The sequence below is a fragment of the Rosa chinensis genome, chromosome 7 (genome assembly GCF_002994745.2).
Source record: "Rosa chinensis cultivar Old Blush chromosome 7, RchiOBHm-V2, whole genome shotgun sequence".
Lineage (NCBI taxonomy): Eukaryota > Viridiplantae > Streptophyta > Magnoliopsida > Rosales > Rosaceae > Rosa > Rosa chinensis.
The window spans coordinates 41798807-41825334 of NC_037094.1; the positions used below are offsets into that span (position 1 = coordinate 41798807).

Below are 26528 nucleotides of genomic sequence, written 5' to 3' on the forward strand. Positions count from 1 at the left end.
GAATCGATTGCTAGGTTCGAACTGCTAGGAATTGAAATCGTGAATGCTTGGTTTCTGAAACGAAGGATGCAGATGGCACTATGCCAGATTAAAGCTGCGATTTTGGGAAAGGGTTGAGTTTGAGAAAGGGTCGGGGTTGCAGAAGAAAGTTGCGATTTTTTGAATGTCGACTAAAGTCAAGAGTCTTAGTTAAGACAGTATACTAAGGAATGTAGGGTTATATTTGTTCAGGCTTTTGGATATCAGGGCCTGGAACCGGCCTGTTTCAACGCAACTAGTCCGGGTTTTTTTTTTTTCCTCAAAGCTCCACTCGGACGTGAAGATCCGGATCGATTCGGTCCGGGTTTTCAGGCTTTCGGGCTAAAATGGCCTGGCCTAGCCAACAATATGATTTATTTATTTTATTTGTTACTTAGATAGAGGCCAATGCCTAAAGTCCTAAACTGCAGCGTCGAAAGAGTTCATCGTCCTAGTTCTTATTAACTTGGAATGGCAGGAGTTTCGAGTTCAAGCTCCACGATGGCAGAAGAGGAGCTAACGTTGACAGTCAAGTGGAGCGGGAAGGAGTACACGGTTCGAGTATGCGGCGACGACACTGTGGGCGAGCTCAAGCGCCGAATCTGCCAACTCACCACCGTCTTGCCCAAACGCCAGAAGCTTCTGTACCCCAAACTCCTGCCTTCCAAACTCGCCGACGACGCCGTTTTGCTCTCCTCTCTCCCTTTCAAGTCCTCAGTCAAATTGACCATGATTGGGTCAGTAGTCTCTCACCCTCAGTTCTCTCCTTCTTCTTTTTTGTTATGCTATGCTCAATTTGTTCAATTGAACCAGTTCTATGGAGGATGATATTATAGTGGATCCCGTCGACTCTCCTGACATTGTTGATGACTTTGAGCTCGGCCAAGATGAGGCTGTTGATATCAAGGATAACCATATTAATAACCAGAAATTGAGGAGGCGTATAGATCATTACAAGGTCCTTCTTTTTCTTTTTTTTGTTTTCTTTAATTTGCAGCTCTTGTTTGTTAAACTGTTTACTGTTTCTATTTCTATCACATTTAATTTGCAAAGATAAAAGAAACAAAAAGCACCTATCAATTACAAATGAGAATTATTTGCATTGGGTTGTAGATTGAACTTAAGAATCCCTGCCGCCAAGGAAAGAAGCTGCTTGTGCTGGATATTGATTATACTCTCTTTGATCATCGGTCCACAGCAGAGAACCCACTTCAACTTATGCGACCTTGTCAGTGTTTCTTCTCAATTACAAAGTTTCTACATTCATAGCTCTCTGTGTATCTATCCCTTAACATTCCAACATTGTCTTTTGTAGATCTTCATGAGTTTCTGACAGCTGCTTATGCGGAATATGATATTATGATATGGTCTGCAACCAGGTAAGCTGTCTTCGAGAAGACGTAAGCTGAGATAGTTCTGTAGAAAGACCCAAAAACCTCGATGAATTATCTATACCTTAAATGTTTCCCCAGGAGAAAGTAAACAAGTGTACATATGAAAACTCTGTACCTAAACAGTTAAAAGAAACACCATAGCACTCCAATCAAATAATAGATTTGCTTGAAGAGAATAATCCTTCCGCTCTGAGCCTTCCCCCTCCTTCAGTGTAAAATTTCTTGAAAAGAGTAATTGTTTCCCCTCCTGATCCTTTCCATTATGTTCACTCAACCCTGGTTTCACTACTAAGTTCTCTTTTTTTTCTCCTGTGTACCACTTTATGAAACAGTTTCAACTTACCATCACCCTCTCTTCCCCACACTTTTTCCACCACATGATCTCGTCCTTGAAAATAAGCTCTTACTTTTTAATCTTAATCTCGCTCTTTCCCTTCTATACCTTATTGGCTTATTTATTGAACGTTGCGGTATAAAATTTGCCCCCTATTATTTCCCCTTGAGTGGTTATATGTACTTCGCTAAACATGGCTAGGAAATCATTTCATAACTTTTGACATAGAATTTGGTTATTTTGTATATATATATTCTCACTTTTTCTTTTGTTATTTATTTATTATTAATGACTAATTCATTATCACAAACATGCATAAAGCATCCCGGCATTTTTCAGTTAGCTGCTTGTAGAGTTTTAAGGTTCCATAGAAACAATTGAAAACCCATTGATTTGAGTCAGTATACCCAATAATCCCAGCTTTTTACGGATTCGATTATATTATTTTGCATAGGGCTTAACTCTATTGACTGGTAATAAAAGAAAGTTAAGTCAATTCAATATCGAACTGGTTCATTCCGACAATTTTGCCTATTGAATTTCACTTTCCTCTTTCTGTTCTTTTCAGTTTGATCTGTCACAAAATTCTTCAAAATGAATATTTGACCTCCTTTATCCTATCCATCTTGCATCAATGAGTAATAGAAAGACTGCATAATGAAATAATGGTATCACTAGATACTCAGCATAAAGCATCAAATTAGTAAGACGAGAAGTAGGAGCATGAGAAAGAGCTGACAATGATATCAATGTTAAAATGTTATGTAGTTCAATAGTTGTGTGACTATACTGGAAAGCAGTGGCCATAGAGGCCTATGCAGGCAGACTATCACTTGTGAATTACTTAAGCTAAACGCTAGATTACACTTGAACAGAATGTATGTTGAACCAAAAAGCTGGATGAATGATAGTAACAGCCACTAAGTGGATCAAATTTTCAATCTTTATCATAGTCTTGGCATGTTATGTTACCAAAACTGTGTAGAGGACCACATATTTAATGCTAGAAATTATGCTAACCTGTCTTCAAAAATATCTATGCATATGTATGTTGTCTGCGTGTATTACCTTAATGTGAGGGTATGCTAACCTGTCTTTAGATTAATAGACCTTTGTTTTCCTCAACTTTATGTGAGGTACATGTGAAAGATTAAAGTACAGATGTGTAGTTTACTATTACTAAATTAGAAAGATATTTATGGAATTAACAATATAAATTATCGTTTGACAATTTGATGTGCAACACTTGTGGCTTCATTTTGTATATATATATTTTTTTCTGCAGCATCAAATGGGTTGAATTGAAGATGGGACAGCTTGGGGTACTCAACAATCCCAACTACAAAATCACTGCTCTTCTAGACCATTTAGCAATGATTACCGTTCAGTCATATTCGCGTGGAATCTTTGATTGCAAGCCACTAGGCTTAATCTGGGCTCAATTCCCTGAGGTATGTATGGAATTATTATTGATCTCCATTCTCTGTCTCTTTTCTCTCCCTCCAAAATAGTTTTAAACTGATGTTGAGAAATATTGTTCCCTCTGATGCGGCTGAAATAGCCTCACAATTTAACCCTGCAAAATGTAGTTGTCAGTATAGGATAAGCAGGGATCGTTCAGTCCGGGGATTGTAGGGTACACCTACACAAAAAGGTCAATTAACAAATAAAAGAATAAAATGTGGGGTTTTGAAAGTTGGTTTCTAATCTACTTAAAATAAAAACAAAACAAATAAAACTATATACAATGATCGACTTCCCTAACCTAGACCAATACCACTCGGAAATTACTAAGTGTAAAAACAGAAAATTCATTTCAACATGCTACAAAAATGTGCCCATCTTAAATGCCTAGATAAGAGCCTAAATGAAAAGCCTCAGCGGATCAATCCATTTATCTGATTCATTCTAATGTAGGCGGATTGGAAAAGTCCTTACCAAGCCTAATACTACTAATTTTCGAAAACACTCAGCGTAATTCTCTTAACTAGTAGTATTATCTAACCCTTGAATCTACTCACACGTGCAAATTAACCATTACACATAGAATTTAACACGTAATTTCCAGAATCATTTAATCATTAAAGCATGATTTTTACCACTCGTTAGAACCAATTACTACTTGTTTAACTCAGCGTCTTAACAAATAACAATTGCTCTTGGCAAATAAAGCAAACACACAAGAACTCTCACCGTTATTCTAGCATGCAAACTTATGAACCTAACTCTGAAAATGACCTAAACACGAAAAAGGGCACAAGATTATAACATGCATCATAAAAGAATTCTCGAATTTAACTCAATAATAAACTGAAAATCTCAAAAATATTAATAAAAATATTCTGAAAATCTCATGTCTCCAATTACACAACTTGCAAATTGAAACACACAAAACCGAAACAAAAAATATAAGTAGAGTCATAGTTACACTTTGAAGCTTTCCTCAGCGGCTTAGCAACAAGGTGATGAACTCGTCTCTGCTATGGTGGTGGAGCGTCCTTGACTCAGCGCCTTAGAGCTTTGTAGATTGATGGATGGATGGTGTCACGGTCTTGTAGGAGATGAAGGTTTGAGGAGTGAATTGGGCAGTCTTGGAATGGTTTTTGGCTGGGAAGTGATCTTGGCTGGGAAGTGATGCAAATTCAGTTCTGGACGTTGCCTATTTATAGGGGAGCATTGGTTGGCTTTTCCAGCTGAAACGTCTCCTTTATGGCCTTAAATCCTCTCATAATGGGGCAATTCTTTTATTTTTCCAGCTGAAACGTCTTTTTCTTTTATTCCTCAACTGAAAACGTCTTTCTCTTATTTATTTTCCAGCTGAAACATCTTTTTCTTTTATTCCTCAACTGAAAACATCTTTTCTCCTTTATTTCCCTTCTTCATTGCTTGGTCAAATATCTTAATGCTTTATTTTATGACTCCATCATTGCTGTTTCCAAGAGTTCAACCAGGCAACGTTTCCTACAACAAGCAGGAGAATATCAGAATTTTCTAGAGAAAATAAAGGGAAATTAAAATGTAAAGACCGCAAAAATAGTTGACAGTTAGGAATCCTGATCCAGCTAGGATTTTTCATGAATTTTACTTTTTCCGCTTATTTCACTCCAAATACTCAACAAGACTCTAAAAACGACTCGATGACTCAAAACACTAAACTTAAGGGAGAAACAAGGCTAAAATGGGGCACATATTCAATAATATTGTCACACTTTTTTGCTCCTATCACCCTCCTTTGTAACATAAGGCACAATACAATCATTTACAGTTTGCCTATACAAGTTATAAGGGTAAAAAATAAAAATTAGACTTCACGAAATTTTGCTGTCATAACAGCCATCTGTGGTGTGGTTCCAAGAACTATGAACAGTATGAAAGTATTGCATTTTCCCATTTTCATCCAACCATCAATGTGGTGATGTTTAGCCGTTTCATGTTATTTTCAGTTCTACAGTTCAAAAAACACTATAATGTTTGACGATCTGCGAAGAAATTTTGTGATGAACCCACAAAATGGTTTGATCATCAAGCCGTTCAGGAAGGCCCATTCTAGCCGAAACAGTGATCAGGAGCTTATCAAACTCACATCATATTTGCTTGCCATTGCGGAACTTGATGATTTGAGCGCCCTTGATCATAATTCCTGGCAGTCATTTACTGAGGACAATGTCAAAAGACGTCGGCATGAATGACATTTAAAGCTCTGGACCAGTTTGTTGCTTATATTGACCTTTTGAGGTATCTTTGTTATGTCATTGTCCTAGATATAGTTTCAACTTTTCTTTGATTCTATATCTCTCCAATAAGTGTTTAGAACCTTTTTTCGGGTTCTTTTATTAATTATTGGGGTCAATGTAATTTCTCATGGAAATTGATAGTGTATGAAGTTTATAATGAGAGCATGAAATATGTACTAACATGATCCTTCTTAAAGTTTTCAGTTTTGTTGGAGCATCATATTTGTCATACAATAATGCATCATGATCAATGTACTGATGGAACACATTTATATATGCCCTCTTTCATTTCAGGGATGTCAATGCTTTATCTCAGGGATGAGCCTAGTAACTTGAAGCCTTTTGATGGAGTTCATTGATTACTTTAATCTTGTTCAAGATTTGTATAAATTTCATAAAGTTTTCAAGATGTATTCTGCACTTGAAGGATACTTTGTGTGTTTTATGTTCAAAACTGCTTAGCTACATGTAAGCAGTGATTTAGACTGAAAATTCATCAGTTTCTATAGCTACACAAACTGTTGAGGATAGTTCTATCTCTCAATGCAAAAACGAAGTTTGGGCACTGCCTGTGACATTTTCTCAACCGAAGTGGCTCAAGATGAACAGTGTTCTGAAAAAGCGGCCTGAAATACAAAACTGAACAGTCAACGGGAGGTGGAATTACGAAGTTAAAGATTTTTACACACCGTGGAGGAGCAGAACTAGATAGCTTGTCAGCTAGGTTTGAACTTGGTTACTGAAAATTGAACTGAGCCTATTGTGGAAAGAAACTTTTCACACGTAGAATTCAATTGAGGAAATGAGAAGATGGACAAACTCACCTACTCGTGCTTAGACGAGAGAAATTCCAATTGTTGTACCTGCCTAATAATTAAGCGAATTAATACTAATGCATCCATGCCATTCCAGCAGAGCAGAATTCCAGATTTGGAGCCTAGCCTTGCCTTTACCAAAATTGATATCATGCATTAAATCAGATGTACTTTTCTAGCTCCATGTATTACAGATTTTGGTTTTTCTTAGAAAAAAAGAGAAATTTGCAGAAACGTTCATGCATTCGTTGTGGCCTTGTGGGTTGTGGTAGTGCTGGAGTCCATCAGTATTTACTGGCATCATTAATAATAATAATTATTATTATTATTATTATTATTATTAATGCATAAATCTCGGGTCTTATATGTATATTACATTACCAATGTAATGGAGACGGAGCAGCAGTACATACACCACCACCACTAGAAAGTACTAGTCTGAATCAGAATCAGAATCAAATCATATCTGCAACCTTAATTCCATATACGTATCCATCAATGATCAGACAAGACAAGATCTAGGCGGAGCGAAAGAGAGACAACTCAGAATGGGTGGTGGAGGTGCCGTCACCTTGTCTCTGACGATGATCATCTTCTTGTCTTCCATTTCCGTATGTTGTAAGTGTTGGCTCAGATATGTATATATTTCTGATTTTTTTATATTTTGATTATAATTCATTAAAACGATGACGATGACGATGACGATGACGAGGAGGTTGTTTGTGGTGGTGGTGGTGCAGATGGATACGACCCATCAGATCCTTATGGTAACGTAACCATCACTTGGGATTTCCTCTCCCAGAGCGGCCCAGATACGTATGGCGTGAGTTTCATTTCTCTCATTTTCATCAAAAATTCATTCTCCTTTGTTTGATTTGATGATTCTTAATCAAGCTTCTGTGTGTATGTACTCTTTCTTCTGTTGGACTGTCTTCTCTGAATGAAAGATTTATTGATTGATTGATTGAGAATGTTTGTTTCGTCCATTCATTCATGGCGTACGTACCAACTCCTTCTTTTTTTGTTTCCGATTTCACGTCCTCGTTACAGCAGACTTGGATTTGACGGTGCTTTTCTGTCGGACGCCGTCAAGTTACGGAATCATACCCGGCCCCTTCTAAACAACCTAACCTAGCGAAGAACTTTTTTTTTTTTTTTTTTTTTTCAAGACAAGAAAAACAAACCCAAATCAAATCATGGATCTGACTGTGAGACAAAGTCGGTCAAATTAAGTAACTGGCGATAAAAAAATTCGGATGAAAAATTGGATCTATCGCATGAATCATGACTAGATCCATCTGTTGATACTTTTCCTAATTAGTTTTCACATTTTAATTAAACATTTGATTAAATTCCCTTGATTTGGACTGAATTTCCATTTCGATAAAATCAATGGATTCTCTGGAAATTAGGAAAGAATATCTCACATCCCTTGATTTTCTATGTTGGCTTTCCATCCTTTTATTTAATGGATTCTCCATGCCTAAAAAATAAAAATAAAAACTCTGAGTTTTCTTTCAATGAAATGATGAATTATCTGAGTGACTGAAACAGAGACATGTTGACACCTACACCTCGTCAAAAAAGAAAAAATGAAATTCATATTAACTAAATTAATATATGCTTTGTTTAATTTGTTGGTGATACAATGAAAGTAGCTAAACTAGCTAGCTAGGGTGATATTGTTCTTCTGATACATGCATGCATGCAGATAAAAGTATCAATATACAACCTGCAACAATACAGGCATGTCGAGGTGCCAGGATGGAAACTAGAATGGACGTGGAACAAGTCGGAAGTGATTTGGGACATGCGTGGTGCCGAGGCAGTTGAGCAAGGAGATTGCTCAGCGTTTATGGCTTCCGGTGCCGGACAGCTTCCTCATTGCTGCATGAAGCGGCCCGTCATCATTGACCTGCTTCCCGGAACTCCTTACAACATGCAGTACACCAACTGCTGCAAGGGAGGTGTTTTGTCATCCATGAACCAAGACCCTTCCAAGTATCTCTCCGCCTTTCAGATGAGCATTGGAAACTTTCTTGTTACCCGCCAAGGATCAGACAATCCCTTTGATAAGCTTAACATTACAATGCCTACCAATTTCAATCTTGGAATTCCTGGTTACACCTGTGGAGACGCGTTTCTAGTCCCCCCAACGAGGTTTTCTGATGATAAAGGACGCCGCTGGAAACAAACCCTTGAGACATGGAACATCACCTGCACCTACTCTCAGTTCCAGGCTTCTCGCGCACCAAAGTGCTGCGTGTCCTTGTCTGCCTTCTACAACACCACCATTGTCAATTGCCCTCGTTGCAGTTGTGGATGCCAAGGACTAGGAGGAGCCAAATGTATCAAGTAATTAGTCCGTCCATTTTACTTCTAGATAGCTTAACAAATAAATTTACATCATTATATCTTCGCATGGTATGATTGAAACTACACTGCAGGTCTGGTGACGAGCCTCCTTCTACTGTGCTAAAACTTCCACAGGATCCACAAGCAGCAGCATTACCTCCTCTGGTAACATGTTCGGAGCACATGTGCCCCATCAGAGTTCACTGGCATGTCAAGCAGAGTTATAAGGAGTATTGGAGAGTCAAGATCACAATCACCAATCTCAATTTTCTCAAAAACTATTCTGACTGGAACTTAGTCGTTCAGCACCCAAACTTAAAAAGCGTCAGGCAGCTTTTCAGCTTCAATTATCGGCCCCTGACCTATGGAAACATCAGTAAGTCCTCCCTCCATCTCAGCCTAGCTAAGTTAGTTTTTGAGTACAATAACTGAGCAACTAAATAAAAACTGATTAATTATCAGATGATACGGGCATGTTTTGGGGCATTAAATTCTATAACGATATGCTATTAACCTCGGGAAACCAAGGGAACGCACAAACAGAAATGTTGCTGCACAAGGATGAAGGAATTTTCACATTCAGAGAAGGATGGACTTTCCCAAGAAGAATTTCCTTCAATGGGGATGAATGTGTAATGCCCCCTCCAGATGACTACCCCACACTTCCCAGTGGAGCTTATACTATTGGAGCAAACCTCAACCCTTCCCTACTATTAGTCTCCTTCTTGTTCCTAGCAGTAGCAGCACCGGCTCTTTTCTGATCTTTTCTGATTCATGGCCGGACTAGTTTAAATGGCGGTCTACTTCTGTTACGAATTAATGGAAAATTCCATTTAGTTTAGAGAATATATATATATATCAAGGGACACCATATTTTTCACAAATTTTGACACCTTGTGAGCCATTAGATTTTAAAAGGTTTAATGGTTGTGATTTGTTGTTTAAATGATGTCAACATAACACCAAGTGATGTGGAAAATGACATGACATAACATATTTTCATAAAAAAATTATAATTAGATTAAACAAAGTTCATAAAAGAAAAAACAATATCAAAATTTGGAAAATTACTGTTCTTATCACAATTGTACACGATCAAAAGAGAGAGAGGGAAAAAAAAAAAGGATAGCAGAAGAACAAGACTCTAAAGGTCATGGGATTTTGATCCAAATCCCATGATTTTGGTTGCAACCAACTTTCTCCTTCTCTATATCTACATTGATTCAGATTCGGCAGAGCACATATTCATGAGGAGGATTGCTAGTCTTTGAAGGAGGAATGTTATACTCATGCATGATCCAACACTGGCTTTGATCTGATTCATTATTCTCATACTGAAACAGTTTGCATGTCCCTAAACCATCTTCTTATTCTTGGAATCATAGATGATGACCGCTTTGTACTTGATTACCTTTTCAGGTCCCAGAACTTGACTTTCAAGTATATATAGATGTTGAGTCATTCATCTTCTTTAGTTTGGAGAAGAAATAGAGGTCTTCACTTTTGTCTAGCTCGGTTCCTCCAAACTCTGTCCAGATGTCCCATGGCTCTGCCGCTTTGTTTGGCCACAGAGATCAAAGCTTTTGATCTGTATCTAGTACTTGAATGGCTCTCTGGAAACCTTGTGGCGAAGGTAATACCCCAACAATTTTTGGCCAATTGGGATCAAATTACCTTAAAAATTGGTGACCCCGGAGTTTGGTTCGTCTTCATCTTTATCCATCATTTCAACATTCAAATCTCATGGCATTTGGCATCTTGTTCTTCTGTTAGACGCGTTTTTTTTTTCTTTCTCCTCCCTCTCTTTTTTTTCTTTCTCCTCCCTCTCATGGCATATTCAGCAATTTCTCAAATTTTGATATTGTTTTTTTTTTTAGGGAAAATTTCATGAATGGTACCCGAAGTAAGGCTCACTATGCATTTCAGTACACCAAGTTTCAAAACATAAACTTTGGTACCTGAGGTTTCAAAAAAGACCTAATATACATATACAACGCCAATGACGCTGTTAGTTTTGTGTCAGCTGTCGTATTTCAAGGGGTAAAAAGGTCTCTTCAATTGTTTTACTCTGAACCCGGTCTCTCTCTCTCTCTCTCTCTCTCTCAACCCACCTTACAGGCCTCGTACTCGCTGTGAAGAGGCAAAGAAAGATTGGGATGAAACCCCGACCAAGCTCCTCTAAATGCACCTGCCCCATCCCTTACAATCATTCCAACTCCACCACTATGGTTGGTTTTCATTCTGAAAGGCGCCCATCTCTATCTATATTTACCTCTGACCTCTTTCTCTTAACCCAGAAAGAGATTAAGGTGAGATTGCATTAGCTTGTCTGAGATCAGAGGTGAGATGTTCTTACAATCATACAATATTGAGGTGAGATGTTCGGGATTATCAAGGAAGAGCAGATCTGAGATCGCCGCCGGGGCAATAAGAGATGGCCCAACCCAAATACTCGTCGCAATTGAAGGACCCGAGGAGGGACGACAAAAACGGGTGTGTATTTCGGGTCGTAGCCCAAAAACAAGGTCCCCATGGCTCCCTTGGTTGTCGAAGTCGAGCTTTGGTGAAAAATTCGACGGTGATGGAGGGTAGGATTGGGAATAAGGGCTGTAATCGGAGATTGCAAAAGGCAGTGCAGAGGCGTGGTGATCGGTGACAACAAAAAAGAGGAAAAGAGATCCAGGCGGAAGCCAGAGAGATATTCCTCAAGGTCAACTGATGACAACAGTGATGGATATGAGAGTGGCTATGAAGGAGAAAAGAAGAGGAAGAAGCGAAGCCACAAAAGGCATAGGGGTCATGATTCTAGATCAGAATCTGGTGCTTCTGATTCTTCAAGTGATGACAAAAAGCATAGGCCTCTTGAATCCGTACTTCTCGTCGGAGGCCACTGCTAGTTTGGGGTAGCAGAGTCGTTTAGAAGGAAAGAGAGGAGTCTGAGAAGAGAGAGAGGAAACCCGTTGAGAAATGAAAAACCAATTTTGCCCTTCACTATGTGCGTAATGGCATGCAGACTGACGAAGTCATTGACGTTGTGTACATATATTGGGTCGGTTTTGAAACCTCAGGTACCAAAGTTTATGTTTTGGAACTTGGTGTACCGAAATGCATAGTGAGTCATACTTTGGGTACCATTCATGAAATTTTCCCTTTCTTTTATAAACTTTGTTTAATCTAATTATAATTTTTTATGAAAATATGTTATGCACTTATGCCATGTCATTTTCCACATCACTTGATGTTGTGTTGACATCATTCAAACAACAAATCACAACCATTAAACATTTTAAATCTAATGGCTCACAAGGTGTGTCAAAATTTGTGTAAAATATGATGTCCCTTGATCCGGACCCTATATAATTATGTAATAATTGAAAGTCATCAAAGACATTACCAAGTAAATTATGTAATAATTTCACATACATACATACATACATTCGTAAACTTCATTACTTGGTAATGTCTTTGATGACTTTCAATTCTTTGACTTTATTTCAGAGGAGCCTTTGATTCAAGGAGTCATCTTGCACTCATATTCATCATTTCCTCAGTTTCTACACGAGAAATTAAAGCGTCATTCAAAGTTTTTTTTTTTTTTTTCCTTTTCTTTTTTTGCCATGCTAATCAATCGATACATTATTACATAATCATAAATCAGCACCCTATCGAGTAATGATATTTTCTTCAACAACGATAACATAAGTAATCAAATTTTTACCTTCCCTTCTTAAAACCAATTAAATCAAAGAAACCACAGATTTCATTTATAACATTTTACAATAGTACACATTCCTATCATAATGCCTTGCAAATCCATTCAGCCCAAACGATCACTGTACTATGTAGAAATCTTCGATGGGCCAGAAACGAACCATGCAACACTTATGAATCATATGACTAATTAAGACATACAATAAAGATTGAAGTACCGAACCTTTTCTGAGTTACCACCTCCGGTGAGTCACCTGCCCTAAGTAGAACTACTTTGGGTAATGACTACCAGGTGCACGGACATTAACTTAACAGAGAAGGACAATAAACAGTGACAATCAAAATACACAGTGAGAAGAGAGGGAGGGTGCCAAGAATGGGATAGCTTGGCCTTGTCCCGCACAAAGGGAGGAAACAAACTTGGTCAGGCAGGTGATGGCAACATCAATGGAAAAGTAGAGATAAAACACAACAACTCTGGCTTGACTACACATCTAAATGCGAAGTGCGCCTGTGACAGGGTCACGGCCCGCATTTGCATCCTTGTGTTTCAAAGAGAGGTTTGCAAATTGAGAATCAAGGTCTCTGCTGTTGTTACGTCTATGGCTAGAAGAAGGTCGCTGCTGTTGCTGTTGTTGTTGCTGTTGCTGTTGCTGATACAATGCTCGTAGCCTCCCAATCTCCCTCTCCAACAATTCTTGCTCCACTGAACATGAAGAACTCATATATCTTAGTCACCATACAAAATATTGAATAACAAAGGAAAGAAATAACAAGTACAGCTGCTCATGACATTGCAGATATGCACTCATCTTCCATCATTGGTTAAAAAGATGTTTATTGTTTATGTGGCCATTTAGAAAGAGAAAATGCACCCAGCAACGGATACAATTTTCCTCCCCATGCAACAATAACATTCAATAAATTCTATAAATGATGAAGAAAAACAATTGATTTACCCTAGTTCTATTTTTAAGACCAACATGCTGCCAGAAGCCAACCATTAAATGTGGCTTTATCTTCTACGTTGTAACTAATGAAAAAGATGGTTATAAAATTGTAGACTATTAATTATTTCACTTCTGCACAACAGGAGAGTCCCAACATTTGATGTCTGGCATAAAAAAATTTATTTCTGTGCAGTAAGAGTTTTTGTCTCGGTAAAACTGTTTAAGTAGGTTTGATTAGATACTTTAAAAAGAGGAACTCATAAAGAGTTACTGGTCCTAATAGAATAAAAAGAGCTCAGCAATCAACAGACTATTTACTAACAGACAATTGTTTAGAATTTACCAATTATTCAGCTGAACATGGGATTCATGGCTTTTGAGGTTCTCTAACTAGATTGACAAATTATAAACTGTTTAAGGTTCTAACTAGTTGGGAAAAAAAAAAAAAATACCGAGTCCAAGGATCTATGTTGATAGAAAGCACATGGACTACATAGATATACAATGATTACATGGTAAATAAGACTGTAATTTAAGGTTGTAGCAACCTCAACAGAGTTTGTGTGTTCACAGCCTAGAGGACAGTCTAATCATCCTCTCAATAATTCAAATTATAATTACATAAATTGAAATCAAATTACTTAGCACCATATAAATATGTGTTTGTCCTGTATTATGTAATATATGCATTTCTAGATTATTGTTTTTTTTATTTTCATTTGTCATATAATGTAATAATATTCAATGTATCAACTGCCATATCAATCATCTCTTTCAGCATTCCTACGTGCATTGGTTCGAGGAATTTCAATGATCAGTATCAATGACTATAGAAAGGGATACATTTATCAGGTTTGAGTTGACAATGAAAAAGTTCCTGAGATTCTCTGCTCATGTGTGAATTATCTTAGGCCCCGTTTGGAAACATAATTTAGATTTGCATTTGCATTTCAAATCTAACGTATTTAAAATCTGCATAATTGAAATCTTAAGATTTAAAATTCATCTGTTTGGATTAAAGAAGATATGAGAAGATTTAAAAGTGAAGATTTAGATTTGCAATTCAAGATAGTCGGCCCAGTCGGCCTCATCTCACTCTCCTCCCTTCCCCCCATAACCACCAGGCCTTCCATACCCAAGCCTCCTTGGCGGTTCATCACCATAACCCGAACTCTCAACTCGGGTCCCTTTCCCATACCCGAGCCTCCTATAGCTTCCTCGGCGGCTCATGACCGTATTCGGCACTCTCATCCTCATTGTAACTTGGCTTCCGGCCATAGCCCGACCTGACTGGCGCTTCGTACTCGGGTTTCCCGACCAGATTCAGATCCATACTCTGATTCCAGTGCCTCATATTCAGATTTTCGCCCATAACCCGATCCATACTCCGATTCGGGCTCCTCAGATCCACCTCTCTCCTCCTCCTTTCTCATCCCATGATCTGGTCGGGGCTTGCATTGCTGGTAGGTGCTGTACTTGTTATCGAGGGCCTCATCAAGACGGAGGTCTAAGGTTTAGTTTACGATGATAGATCGGGGCGTTCGTAGTTGTGAGAGGAAAGGAGAGGAGAGAGAAAGTCGGTTTCTCGGTGAGGAGGAGAGAAAAGTCAAAGCTGAGGACATGTTCTATTGAGAGAGAGAGAGAGAGAGAGAGAGAGGTGATTTCAAATAACTACCTCTTCATAGTTATTTCAAATTCTTAAGAAAATTACCATGTGAATTTGGAGGAGCTGATTTCAATTTCAAATTCACCTCAAAATAAAAAGCCAAACAGGCAGATTTGGATTTGGGGGTTTCAAATCCAAATCCACACTCCCAAATCCCTATATCCAAACAGGCCCTTAGTGATTTCCTATGACCTCTGCTATGAAGCTGGTCATATAGCCCTTACTGAATTTTATTGCATTTGTTCTACATTATCCGGGAATCACTCTTATATAAAACCAACCTGCAGCAAATCTGCTAGAGAAAAGAGCCGCGTGATCACTTATTTTCACAGTAGTACCAGAAATGTTCTACCTTTTTACCGCCTAACAGTGTTCTGTGACCTCTTAATGGCACAAAATATCACTAAAGAGCATAAGTATTTGAAGCCGTTTGAGCACACTAAAATCCTAAGCAACAAACCTACAGAACAGAATGAACATTTCCTCATAGATCTGGGAAATTGTCTGGAGATTTTCTGAAGGGGTTATGGATCCATACAGATCAGCGTCTCCAGTTTGTTAATATATTGGTGAACCTGTAAATTTCCAGGTATTTATTTCACAAGTGTTCCAGGTAGGTAAGCACTTGTGTCTGAAACCCTTCGGCTTGTTACAGCATCCCCTAGTGAAACATTGCTTTCAATACTACGATTTCCTACATTTTATCCACGTTTATCCAAATCTTTATAATTCTCATAATTCTCCGTTTGAGTTTCCAGTCATTCTGACATAACAATAGGTACAAGATACATCATGTATTCTAAGAAGAGCTTCACCCTTCCCAGTTCCCTGTGCTTCAGAACTTCAGATTCAAAAAAAAATTCATAAACCTAAAACCTAATACGAATTCCATTCAAGACAGTTCCTAATTTGAGTAACAGATGAAGCATAAATTCAGATAGACTATGGGAACATGAATTGTCAAGGTAGAAACTCACAGTATTTGATAAGTTGCTCCTGTGCTATATTTTCTAACCGCTGCTTGAGAGCTTTGTTCTCCATGCTCAGAATTAGATTCTGCTGGTTTAGAAATTCAAGCTCGGCCGAAACTTCAGTCCCTTCTGCCTGCAGAGTGACAAGTACAGGTAGAATCAGTAAATTTTTGTTATCACAGGATCAATGTTCTGCCACCCAATTCAATTTTAAATACAGTACTTAGCTTCTTCTTTCACTTGCCTGTAAAGCTTGCACATTTCTCTCCAGTTCAGCTATGTATTGAAGTTTCCGAACCCGTGAACGTTGAGCAAATTGCCTGCAGTAAATAGTATATCAGTCTCCATACATATTATCTCTAGTCCCATTCTGAGACACACGAATCAAGTTTCCACTATCATGTGCACCAATGAGGTTACAAGGAAACTGAAACAATCATCGTCATATTTTTCAAAGCAATAAACTATTTTTATTTCCTTGAGCTTATTCTTGCATCCTCAAAATAAAATAAAGAAAAAATAAAAACAACGATTCTGAGGATTTCTTGCAGAAGCATACATTCAACTGTCTTCGCCGTGTTTTCCAGAAATCTAAGCTATATACATTAGAAGTGTAACAGTGTAAATAATACTTCATATTAGCTATAAAGAGGAGGATAATAATACTTAAACACCCTTTACCACCTAAAATTATATTATATTCCCCAACTAAAATTTTTACACTTTCATGAGCCTTCAAGGTAGAATCTGCACCTAGATGCATGATAAAAAAAACAACAACTACCTCTCTTACTAGGCTATTCTATCATTCACTCTTCCCAAATTGCTTTGGCATCACAGCACTAGGGCAGAATGATTAGCATCTTCAAAGGTTAATATAAACAAAAATTATGAACTGTCATTTTGTAATCGTCTTATTATAAAGCTATAGGAATTATTATGCCTAAGATATAAGCAACCTGTAACGCATATCCCGGAGATGCCATACTTGATCACCACCAAAAGGACAAGAAATGGAATTCCCAACATACCATCATAATGGGGAGAAAAGATGTGAAATGCCAAACAAAGAAAGAGGTTCCATACATTAGAAACTAAGGCGAAACTTGTGCAGACACAGCAATTTCATCCCTAGATGCACAAATTATTACTTGATGTGCTTGCATCTAAGTGTTCATGCATATATTTCTGCTTGTATCAATGAATTTTGCACACGCGCAAACTATATGTAAAAATAAAAACCTAAAACCATCATAGCATGTAATGGTCATGTGAGCTCAATTCGCTCCTGCACCTATAACACAAACCTAAAAGTACCCCTAGTCCTTCTACTCTATGCCTTTTTCTCCCTTTTTCTGTGCTAAATGGTTTTGGAATCATGACAAAACCTTAGCTTTAAGTAACAAAGTAAAAAAGCATTAGTTGCATTCTAGCTACATCAAAGATATTCAAGATTATTTAGAGGTCTGTTGAGGAGAAACCAACAATTATGTAAGATTAGTGTTGCTAAACAGCATCAGCCTATCAAGTAAAATGAGTATGATAGAGAATAGTCAACATACTGTTTTGCGCGTTTTGCATCTGTCTCAGATGCATATGGCTTAGCATTGGAATTGTCCTTTTTCTCAGAGGGAGCTTTAGCATCATGTGGGCCAGATTCAATCTGATCTTGCTTTTCACTTGCTGTAGAGACAACCCCATCTGCTTCTTGCGGAGTAGATAAAGATCCTGAACTGTGAAGAACAATGTTATCCTTGACAGAAGAAAGGCTTCTTGGGTTACTTATGGCACTCACAGAAGACTCCCATGCCTTATTCTTCTGCTTCACCAAGTTCAGTTCGGAGTATAATGAAGCATGTCTTAAATCTGTCTGAGGGTCAAAATCTTGAGTTCCCCAAGAGGGTGCAGAAAACATATTATTGTATTTGTACTCATCTTGAGCAGAATAATCAATGTTAGAAACATTAATTGCATCTACATATGCAAATGAGTCGCTTGAAGAACGACGGTGGCCTCCTCTGCGTATAGGTGTGTCCGGCTCGTTTAGGAGATCATCAAGCCAAGAAGGTTGCTCCTCTATAAGAAGACTCTCTGAGGAAGTTCGCTGGTGATGTGCATTTCCCTCTCTAGGCTTCTGAATAGTTTTTGATCCTATCGCAGGACTAAAGACATAATCTGCATACGATGGGGAAACACTAGGAAATGGACTTTTAGGAGGAAGCAAAGGATGCTTTCCAGAATACATCAGATTTCTCATATTTGATGAACTCTTGGAGTTTGCCATACTTGACTGCCCAGTTCCTGTAAACAATATAGCGTAAGAACACAGAGAAAGGGAGGATAATTTAACAGGAAACATAAATTACTTCTAAGAACAGATATGAAAGCCCACCCAACGTATAGTGTATAGTTCAGCAACCAATAAAGGAGAACGGGAATATCAAAACACCCAAGTTAAAAGGACCAACTTGCCATAACAAAAACCTACGTCTTTACTCCTTTTATTGAATCCAAAATATGTATATATATGAAACCTAAATTTGATGCGACTTGGCTCATTCCTTGTCCACTCTTGACATAGCACCACACACATGTACATCAATGGGCATGTTCCTTGATAAGGCAGATGATTCGTAAACCCGGACATGCACTTATGGTAATCTCGATGAGACATAGCAAAGGACAAGAGTTTGACAAATATCAATGATCGAAACGAAAACTAGTACTTGAGACTCTAAATACAGATTACCCAAACTAGAGGCGCCATTCCAATCACCTCAGAGAGACTAACTGAAACTTTCTACATCTTACTCAAGGAAGGCATGGGAAGATAAAAAGAAAGAGAAGCAAGCTCAAAGAGTTGATTCAAAGCACATTTTTTTTTCTGAGAAATCACACAATTCGTAATACAATAGTGATTTGAGGAAATGCTGAGAATGTATGCAAATTAGCAGCTGATTTGATGAGATTCGCATAAATTTGAGGAATCATACAACTAAAAAAAAAGTTACCTATGCGGCGGCGAAGCGATTAATCGAGATCTTGGAATGCAATGATCTTCTCTTCTTCTTCTCTTGTCTTTCTAGGGTTTCTTAGTTTTCTATGGTTCCTCTCTTCTCTCTCTCTCTCTCTCTCCCTTTTCTCTCTCTACTCCGTCTTCTCGTTAGAGGTCTGAGGGTTGGATTCTCATATAAACATTTTTCATTTTTCTTTTTCTTTTTTGCTTTCTCAATTTTCACGCTTTCAGCTTTCCCTTTTCATATATCCTGCCTTTTTATTCTCCTTTTCCACTTCATTTTTCTACTTCTAAAATTCTATTTTGGGACTAAAGATGGTCCCAATGTTATAACCAACTGTTTTTTATTTTGGAAAAAAAAAAAAATATATATATATATATATATATATATTTTTTAAATGGGCATTATATTTCGCAAACTTTCAACAAGGGCTCTTGCTTTCAACTTATCCAAGTGAAAGGTGATTCTAAGCTGCTTTTACATAGCATCACAGGATCAAGTTCTCCGTCTTGGAGAATTAAACTTGTGCTTCAAGATACTAAAGCCTTCATTAGACTTATTTATGTGTCTTTCTTTTGCCATGCTAAGCGAGAAGCAAATTTTTTGGTCGATGCCATAGCCAAAACTGGCCAACATTTTGACCTAGATGGTGAAAATGAAAGGCAAAAAGCAGTGAACAATATCTAACATTTTGTGAATAGTATTTGACATTTTGACCTCAATGGGTGAACTTGCTGTTAGAGTTGGTTCTATGCTCTACCTCTTTCCGCTAGTCAAGCTTTTATGTTGGATAATTTGGGTGTTGGTTGTTGTAGAGGCTTTAGTTTGTAATTTTTTTTTGTTCCATCGAAAGAAAACAAGGTGCTCTGTTTTTTTTTTTTTTAAGGTTTGTTGAAATAGGACAATGTTTGTACAAAAAAAGAAAAAGAAAAAAAAAAGGAACTACGACTGAGTACAAGTTTACAAATTAAGCAAAAGAAAAAGAGAAGACGAGGCTACTAATGAGCTAACAACTAATGACAAAAGAAAAAATGACTTTTCTCATCCAAACATGTTCATTTCTGCAATCTTAAAAAGAAAGTCAATTATTGAAAGTTTACACAATACCGTGCCCATTTCTAAATTATTTTCCTCTTATTTTTATTCCCATTCCTTATTTGAAATAGGAGAAAGTCCAAAATAGACCAAACATTGTTTGAAATTAAAAAAAAAATGATGTATCTCGTTAACCTAGAAGATAAAATAGACTCATTTATTTGACCAAAAAATATCTTGTAAATAATTCTTTTTTGGGCGAGTTTAGTTTTGGAGTCTCCATATAAATTTTTGAGGGCATTTTCAAGATTGGTTGAAATTGTTTCTTGGGAGCTTCTCTTACAAAACCATAATAAATAGTGTCATCAATGTAGAAGATATTGACGTTTTAGAATTAGCGGGGGTTAGATTGGTGTTGAGGCCAGTTTGATTTATGGCGTGAAACAGACTATATTAGTTGTTTAGTTTTCAAGTCTCTCCATCTGGTTCCTTAATGGCACGTTTACTTACTTGGAATGGAAAATAATCATGAATCGGAGACAAATAGAATGGGAGAAGAAAGGAATCGGTATTGATTCCGAATGATTGATTCCTAAACTCATCTCCCCCCTTCGTAATCAAATTCCTGAGTATTCAGGAATCGATTCCTGATAAGGAGGTGGGACCTACATCCATTCTGATTCCTTCATGTGTTAGTAAACGCAGGAATCCTTTTATCCAGAATCATTCTGATTCCTTTATGTGTTAGTAAACACAGAAATGTTTTTATCCCGTAATTATTCACTCCCATTTCAAGTAAGTAAACGTGTCCTTAGTGTCTTAGAGTTGCTTGAGCAAATTGTTTACTTATTGTTGGTCAGATGAACTTTTATGTCTCTCATGTATTTACAGAGGACAATGCAGTGGTAGATAGTTTAGCCAACTTTGGTGCGTCTCACAGGAGTTCACATTGGTGTGATAATCTCCCTCCTTTTCTTTTTCATTCTTTTGATCATGATCCTAATTGTAGATTTTCATATTGAATCTTTTAATATATGGTTTGGGCTCTTATCGTTGGGTTCCAGATCTTATGGTTTTTTTTTTTTAAGTTCTATTTTTTCCGTGAGAGTTTGTTTTAGCATAGTCCCCGTTCTCTTAAATTTCTAACCTTTCTTGCAACGAACAAAAGTTCTAGCAAGGGATAGCTATCCCCTTTGGTGTTGTGTGGGAACTTGTTTTTGCTTTCAGACAGCTATAGAGAAGATAATATCGCCTAATCATTCCTAGATTAATTTAAAATAATAAATAAATAAACTTATTTAGTGTATGTCTCAAGGTTAAATGACATATTAAAGAAATCTACGCACCTCTTTCTCTTTGAGATTTGTGTTTTTTTTTTTTTTTTTACAGATATTGAACAAAAAAAATTATAAAGCCAGAACGGTCAAATTTTAAATAAAGCAACTAAAAATTCTTTTTGGCTACCCACTTTTAAAATATATCTGCAGTTAAAAAGTCTGGTGCAATTGCTAAAATTCATAATAAATAAATAAATAAATAAACATTTTCTCCAAAATAGCTAAAGAGTCAAAATAAAGAGCGCTAAAAATGCTCTAATACATTAATTTGTAATATTGTGTACATATTCTTTGTCATATACCAAATTAAGTCAACAAATACAACTCTTCAAAACCATAGATAATTCAGTGAGCCTACTACTAGAACCAAAACCAGTGATCATCTAACCCATAAGCTAAACAATTTGAGCAGCAGCATGCTTGCGGTAGAAACTATATATCTTTTAGTAAAGAGGTTTAAATTTATAAAGCTGAAAAATCGATCATTAATGTACAAAAAATAGATCAACTAGTAGACCCAATTAAAACTCAACACCTCCATATATGCATGTTTAATACATAATAGGATTTTAACTTTTCTTGTTGGTATGATACAACTTTATTGTATACAAAGCATTTGTTTTCTTATTAAAAACGTAAAGTAGAACAGTGTGGAGTGAGCTGTTGACAACAAGAATTTTTTATTCATTGACTAGCAGATATGGTCTACAAAGAGACAGCCAATTCTATAATAAATGTTACAACAAGAAAACAAATTCAGAGTTATATATATAAATCAATCAATCAAACATGTTCACATCTTGCTTCTCAAATGCCAACTGGAATCATCATTAGACCATATTAAAAATACATCTCACGTCATATTTTATGGAGAGTAAATAAAAAAAATGAAAATAGCCCGTTGGGCGATTTCTAGCTTTTTATCGAGATGATAAATGGACAATACTAAATTTTTTGGCATATCTCATCTATGTTTCAAGATATTCAACACTTCATAGGAGAAATTTCATAGTATTCAACATGCCTTTCGAAAGGGAAATATATCAGCCAATCACCTAATTAGTATAGGTCAAAAAATCCCCCACAGTTGTATTTGTTTTACAAATTACATTGATAACTGCACTTATCCTTGTTTAGGATTCAAGGGTACCCACATTGTAATGTTTGCCATGTGAAAACAAAAAAAAATAATAATAACTAAATGTAGGTCTTCTAGTCCTAGTAACCTCACTATTATGCCCCGTATCTAAACTTACCTAGTTACTAGTCATTTAAACAGTAAATAATTAAGAATCTTACTTTTTACCTTCGTTTCAATAATTTAGGGGACCAAAAGTTAATTTTTTGTTCGGTTTAGTTTTTAAGAAAACTTCTTTCATGAATCCTTCATGAAAGATGTAGAGCGCGTTAAACCGAGTCAGAAGACATGCGACATGCGACATGCAAAAATCGAAGTTCGTATGAAGAAGTTAAGATTAGAAAAGTGAAAATTACTATTTCAGAAAACCTACTATAAATAGCAATTTTTATTCTTTTATTTTCATAAATTATCATTTCAGTCAAACCCAAGTTTCCATTTCTGTCGAGACACATCCAAATACTGACCTGACCTGAAATCCAAAACCCGGTTGGTTCTCCGTTAACCGGCGAACCGGTCCCATCTGGAGCTCCGCCTCACACTGACCATCTTTTCGGCCTTGATTTCCTTCGATCATTGTCAATGGAGGCAGTTCAAAGCCATATTTACGGCGGCAGACCGGTTTTGTATATCTGGTCGAATCTCAGTTTTCCGGCCAACTGCGGTGACGCCACCACTTGGGTTTGGAAGCTCTCACCTTGTTGATTCTCTATATCCATCACCTATCTCGAATTGCTAGAAGAAGGAGGAATCAAAGAGTTGTAGTTTTTCGGGTGCCGAGATTTTTGAAGAAATTTTCGATCGATTTAGGTCGAATTGAACTTAGCTGCTGGTATAAAAACTAATCCCTATTTGATGATGAACATGTTGGTATAAATTTCTTGCTCCTATAGCAAGTTGAAATTGCTATTTATATCAAGTTTCCCGAAATAGTAACCCTGACTTTTTAGACCGTAACTTCTTTGTAGGAACTTCGATTTTCGTGTACCACATGCACGAACTCGGTTTAACGTCCCCTACAACTTTAGTGAAGGAAGTTTTCTCAAAAAGTAGATTAAAAAAAAAAGTCAAACTTAGAGACCCCTTAAAAGTTCGAGGTGAAAGTAAAAATAAAAGACAATTGTCGTTTACCCTCTAAATGACTAGTAAACGGGTAAAACTAGATACAAGGCATAACAATCTCCCTACTTTATAAAAATTTTGACATCAAAATTTCATACAGTTAAAGAAGTAATGGGGCACACGTACAAATCTGGAGTATAATGTTCAAGAAGGAAAACAATATGTCAATCTCACGGAAGATGTGACGATCATACATTGAAAAGGAAAGTAAGTCTATTGAAAACCAAAGGAAGTATTGCTCCTTAACTAGACAAGCTAAGAGTTGGTGGCTGAAAATGGATGACTAACATCGAAAACGGATTGACTCTCATGTTAAAATGTTGAAACTTGGTCTAAAGTCTTGTCCCAAGGCGTTCTCATTAATTCCTATCTCCCTAAGTGTTAGATCTACGTACCTTCTATGCCTGCACAAGTCCCATTATTGGACGCATTGTCGTACATATCACTCTATGTTGGTTAAAGGCCCACTACGCTTCCGCTGCGCTACTTTGATACCTGACTACAACCTTGATCAAGCCTTGAAATAACATTCTGAGTCAACTTGAGAAACTCCTTGATATAACTACCTTGCTAGACATAACATCTCCAAGTGACTATCTAGCATTGCCCAATGAATATGCTACTACATGTATGATACTGGAAATTTCTTCAATCATGCGTATACCGAAGCCTCTACTGAAACTATGAATATCTCTAACCAAAATTGCTAATACATCTCACAAATTAGTGCTTATTAAACTGCCCATGTCATTTACTGCGTCTTTCGAAACTCGGTTCAACGTAGGAACCAGAACTACTAGTTCTACTTTCAACCCAAAACCAGATTCTGAAACATATACATCATTCTTAAATAGTCCCTATCTATGGCCAACCATTCTTAATAGTCATGAGCGCGCGTGATCAGAGTCTGGCCTTGTACCTTAAAGTAGTCTCAATAAACTTGCTGAACTAAAAATACAATAATTCAATACATTTAACTCTACTCAAAATACAAAGTTATACAAATGTTGGTAATCAGAGCAATCCAAATAAAATATTTAAATAAAGATCGAGTAGGTTAAACAGTAACCTACAACAAAGATGAAATGCTGGACACTATTCCTTGACTCCTATGCACACTCGATCTCAACCTATCTGTAGACTGGGCAGGTAAAACCAAAAAGCCTAGGAAAAACATTTAAAAACTGTTAGAGTGAGTGGACGAAATAAATAATTTCAAAGGAAATAAAATAAAATTAAATACTTCCCCAAATTATTTTTTTATAAAGAGGAAATATCACAAATGTTCAGTGAGTTATGACCCATTCGACACTTAACTCACTGTATTTTCAATAATATCACTTAATTCACTCATTTTTGCATCCGTCTTTTATTTAACTCACTGTCCTTATCTCTACCATTAGAAACTGCAAAAATTGAGGGTATATTCATCTAAACACTAAAAAAATGCATTTTTGACTTGAAATTTTTTTTCTAAAGAAAAAATGACAAAAATTTTCCAATTTTTTTTTAAAAAAATCCTTTTCTATTAGAAATTTCAGAAATATAAAAAAATTGAAAAAAAATCTAATAAATCTAGATTTTTTTTTTTTATAAAAAAGTTGGAAATGTATTTTTAAGTATTTTGACAAATATACCATCTATTTTAACTGCTTCTAACAGAAAATTTAACAACATTGAATTAAGTTTAAGATAATGTTAAATGTGAGTGACATAAATGATATTTTAGAAATATTACTAAGTTATGTGTGGAATAGGTCAAAACTCAGTAACTATTAGTGATTTTTTGCATTTTATAAATAATTTCAACGGAAATAAAATAAAATAAAATACTTCCCCAATTTTTTTTTTTATAAAGAAGAAATATCACAAATGTTCAGTGAGTTATGACCCATTCGACACTTGACTCACTGTATTTACAACAATATCACTTAATTCACTCACTTTTACATCAGTCTTTCACTTAACTCACGGTCTTTATTTCTACTATTAGAAACCGCTAAAATTGAGGATATATTCGTATAAACACTAAAAAATGTATTTTTAACTTGAAAATTTTTTTCTAAAGGAAAAATGACAAAAAAAATTTCCAAATTTTTTATACAAAAAAAAAATCCTTTTCTATTAGAAATTTCAGAAATATGAATTGTAATTGGATTTCTTGCATATGGACATGGTTTTGATCTTTGTTCCTTGTGTTCCACCCTTATACATGTATTTTTTCAATTTCTTTATTTTATTTATTTTAATGTTTGATTTTATAATCCTAAAAACCCCTAATTTCAATCTCTTGTAATTTTGTAAATAATAATTCATACTTTATATTAATTCTTTATTTGTTTATGCAATTATAGGTGTACCCTTAATCCCGGGCTTGAACAATCCCTACTTATTCTATACTAACAATGGCATTTTATAGGGTTAAATTGCGCGCTTGCTTTTAGCGTATCAATTGTTTCTTTCTTAGTGGAGGCTATGTTGTGCTCCTTATGAACATTTTTCAGTTGGTCATAACTTTGTACCTTCTTCATGGATCAATCGATGTTATCTGTTTCTTCTTTTTCATCAGAACAAATTGTATTGTTTCTCAATAATATATAGAAGAAATTTGGTGGTGTAGTCATGTTGTTTTCGTGCCATTTCTCAACATGGTACACTATAATTTTGGTGTTCTAGTCATATTTTTGTTATCGTCTCTCAACGTTGTGCAATTGAAAATTGATGTTCTAGTCATGTCTTACTATGCTTGAAGGAGGGGCCTACGAAAAGCCATTTGCCTTGCATGTCTTCTTGATGAAGCCTTGAAGCATGGTGTTTTAATGTTATGACCATCAAAGTTTTTGCTGTAACGTCCATTTTTGCTCTTTGTCTTTTCTGTTTTGTTGTGTATTTAAACATTCTAATAGTTTGATTGGCTATGCATTTACTATC

At 36.4% G+C, this 26528-nt stretch overlaps 3 protein-coding genes across 3 annotated transcripts; 2 read left to right on the top strand and 1 right to left on the bottom strand.

The window, feature by feature from the left end:
* The first annotated feature begins 409 nt into the window (after positions 1–409).
* Positions 410–6017, top strand: LOC112176459 (ubiquitin-like domain-containing CTD phosphatase). Its single transcript, XM_024314388.2, has 7 exons — positions 410–755; positions 832–976; positions 1132–1246; positions 1334–1397; positions 3032–3197; positions 5190–5481; positions 5775–6017. Exons 1-6 carry the CDS (start codon positions 490–492, stop codon positions 5433–5435), a joined length of 1002 nt encoding a protein of 333 aa, XP_024170156.1. The 5' UTR covers positions 410–489; the 3' UTR covers positions 5436–5481; positions 5775–6017.
* A 619-nt stretch (positions 6018–6636) lies between these two features.
* Positions 6637–9540, top strand: LOC112177928 (COBRA-like protein 6). The gene is made up of 5 exons (XM_024316163.2): positions 6637–6913; positions 7036–7118; positions 8007–8650; positions 8743–9026; positions 9113–9540. Exons 1-5 carry the CDS (start codon positions 6844–6846, stop codon positions 9409–9411), a joined length of 1380 nt encoding a protein of 459 aa, XP_024171931.1. The 5' UTR covers positions 6637–6843; the 3' UTR covers positions 9412–9540.
* A 2837-nt stretch (positions 9541–12377) lies between these two features.
* On the bottom strand, positions 12378–19098 carry LOC112176458 (uncharacterized protein At4g06598). Its single transcript, XM_024314387.2, has 5 exons — positions 18960–19098; positions 17511–18249; positions 16193–16268; positions 15955–16081; positions 12378–13067 (listed from the first exon to the last, which is right to left on the bottom strand). The coding sequence occupies exons 2-5, from the start codon at positions 18230–18232 to the stop codon at positions 12856–12858; spliced, it is 1137 nt and encodes a 378-aa protein (XP_024170155.1). The 5' UTR covers positions 18233–18249; positions 18960–19098; the 3' UTR covers positions 12378–12855.
* Between the last annotated feature and the right edge of the window lie 7430 nt (positions 19099–26528).

Excerpts from the sequence above, each read along its gene's own strand:
- LOC112176459 (XM_024314388.2), top strand. The coding sequence starts at position 490 with ATGGCAGGAGTTTCGAGTTCAAGCTCCACGATGGCAGAAGAGGAGCTA. Across the intron at positions 977-1,131 it reads GGCGTATAGATCATTACAAG|ATTGAACTTAAGAATCCCTG; the intron begins GTCCTTCTTTTT and ends ATTGGGTTGTAG. Across the intron at positions 3,198-5,189 it reads TCTGGGCTCAATTCCCTGAG|TTCTACAGTTCAAAAAACAC; the intron begins GTATGTATGGAA and ends TGTTATTTTCAG.
- LOC112177928 (XM_024316163.2), top strand. The coding sequence starts at position 6,844 with ATGGGTGGTGGAGGTGCCGTCACCTTGTCTCTGACGATGATCATCTTC. Across the intron at positions 6,914-7,035 it reads GTCTTCCATTTCCGTATGTT|ATGGATACGACCCATCAGAT; the intron begins GTAAGTGTTGGC and ends GTGGTGGTGCAG. Across the intron at positions 7,119-8,006 it reads GCGGCCCAGATACGTATGGC|ATAAAAGTATCAATATACAA; the intron begins GTGAGTTTCATT and ends GCATGCATGCAG.
- LOC112176458 (XM_024314387.2), bottom strand. The coding sequence starts at position 18,232 with ATGGCAAACTCCAAGAGTTCATCAAATATGAGAAATCTGATGTATTCT. Across the intron at positions 16,269-17,510 it reads GATGCAAAACGCGCAAAACA|GCAATTTGCTCAACGTTCAC; the intron begins GTATGTTGACTA and ends TATTTACTGCAG. Across the intron at positions 16,082-16,192 it reads GAAATGTGCAAGCTTTACAG|GCAGAAGGGACTGAAGTTTC; the intron begins GCAAGTGAAAGA and ends GTCACTCTGCAG.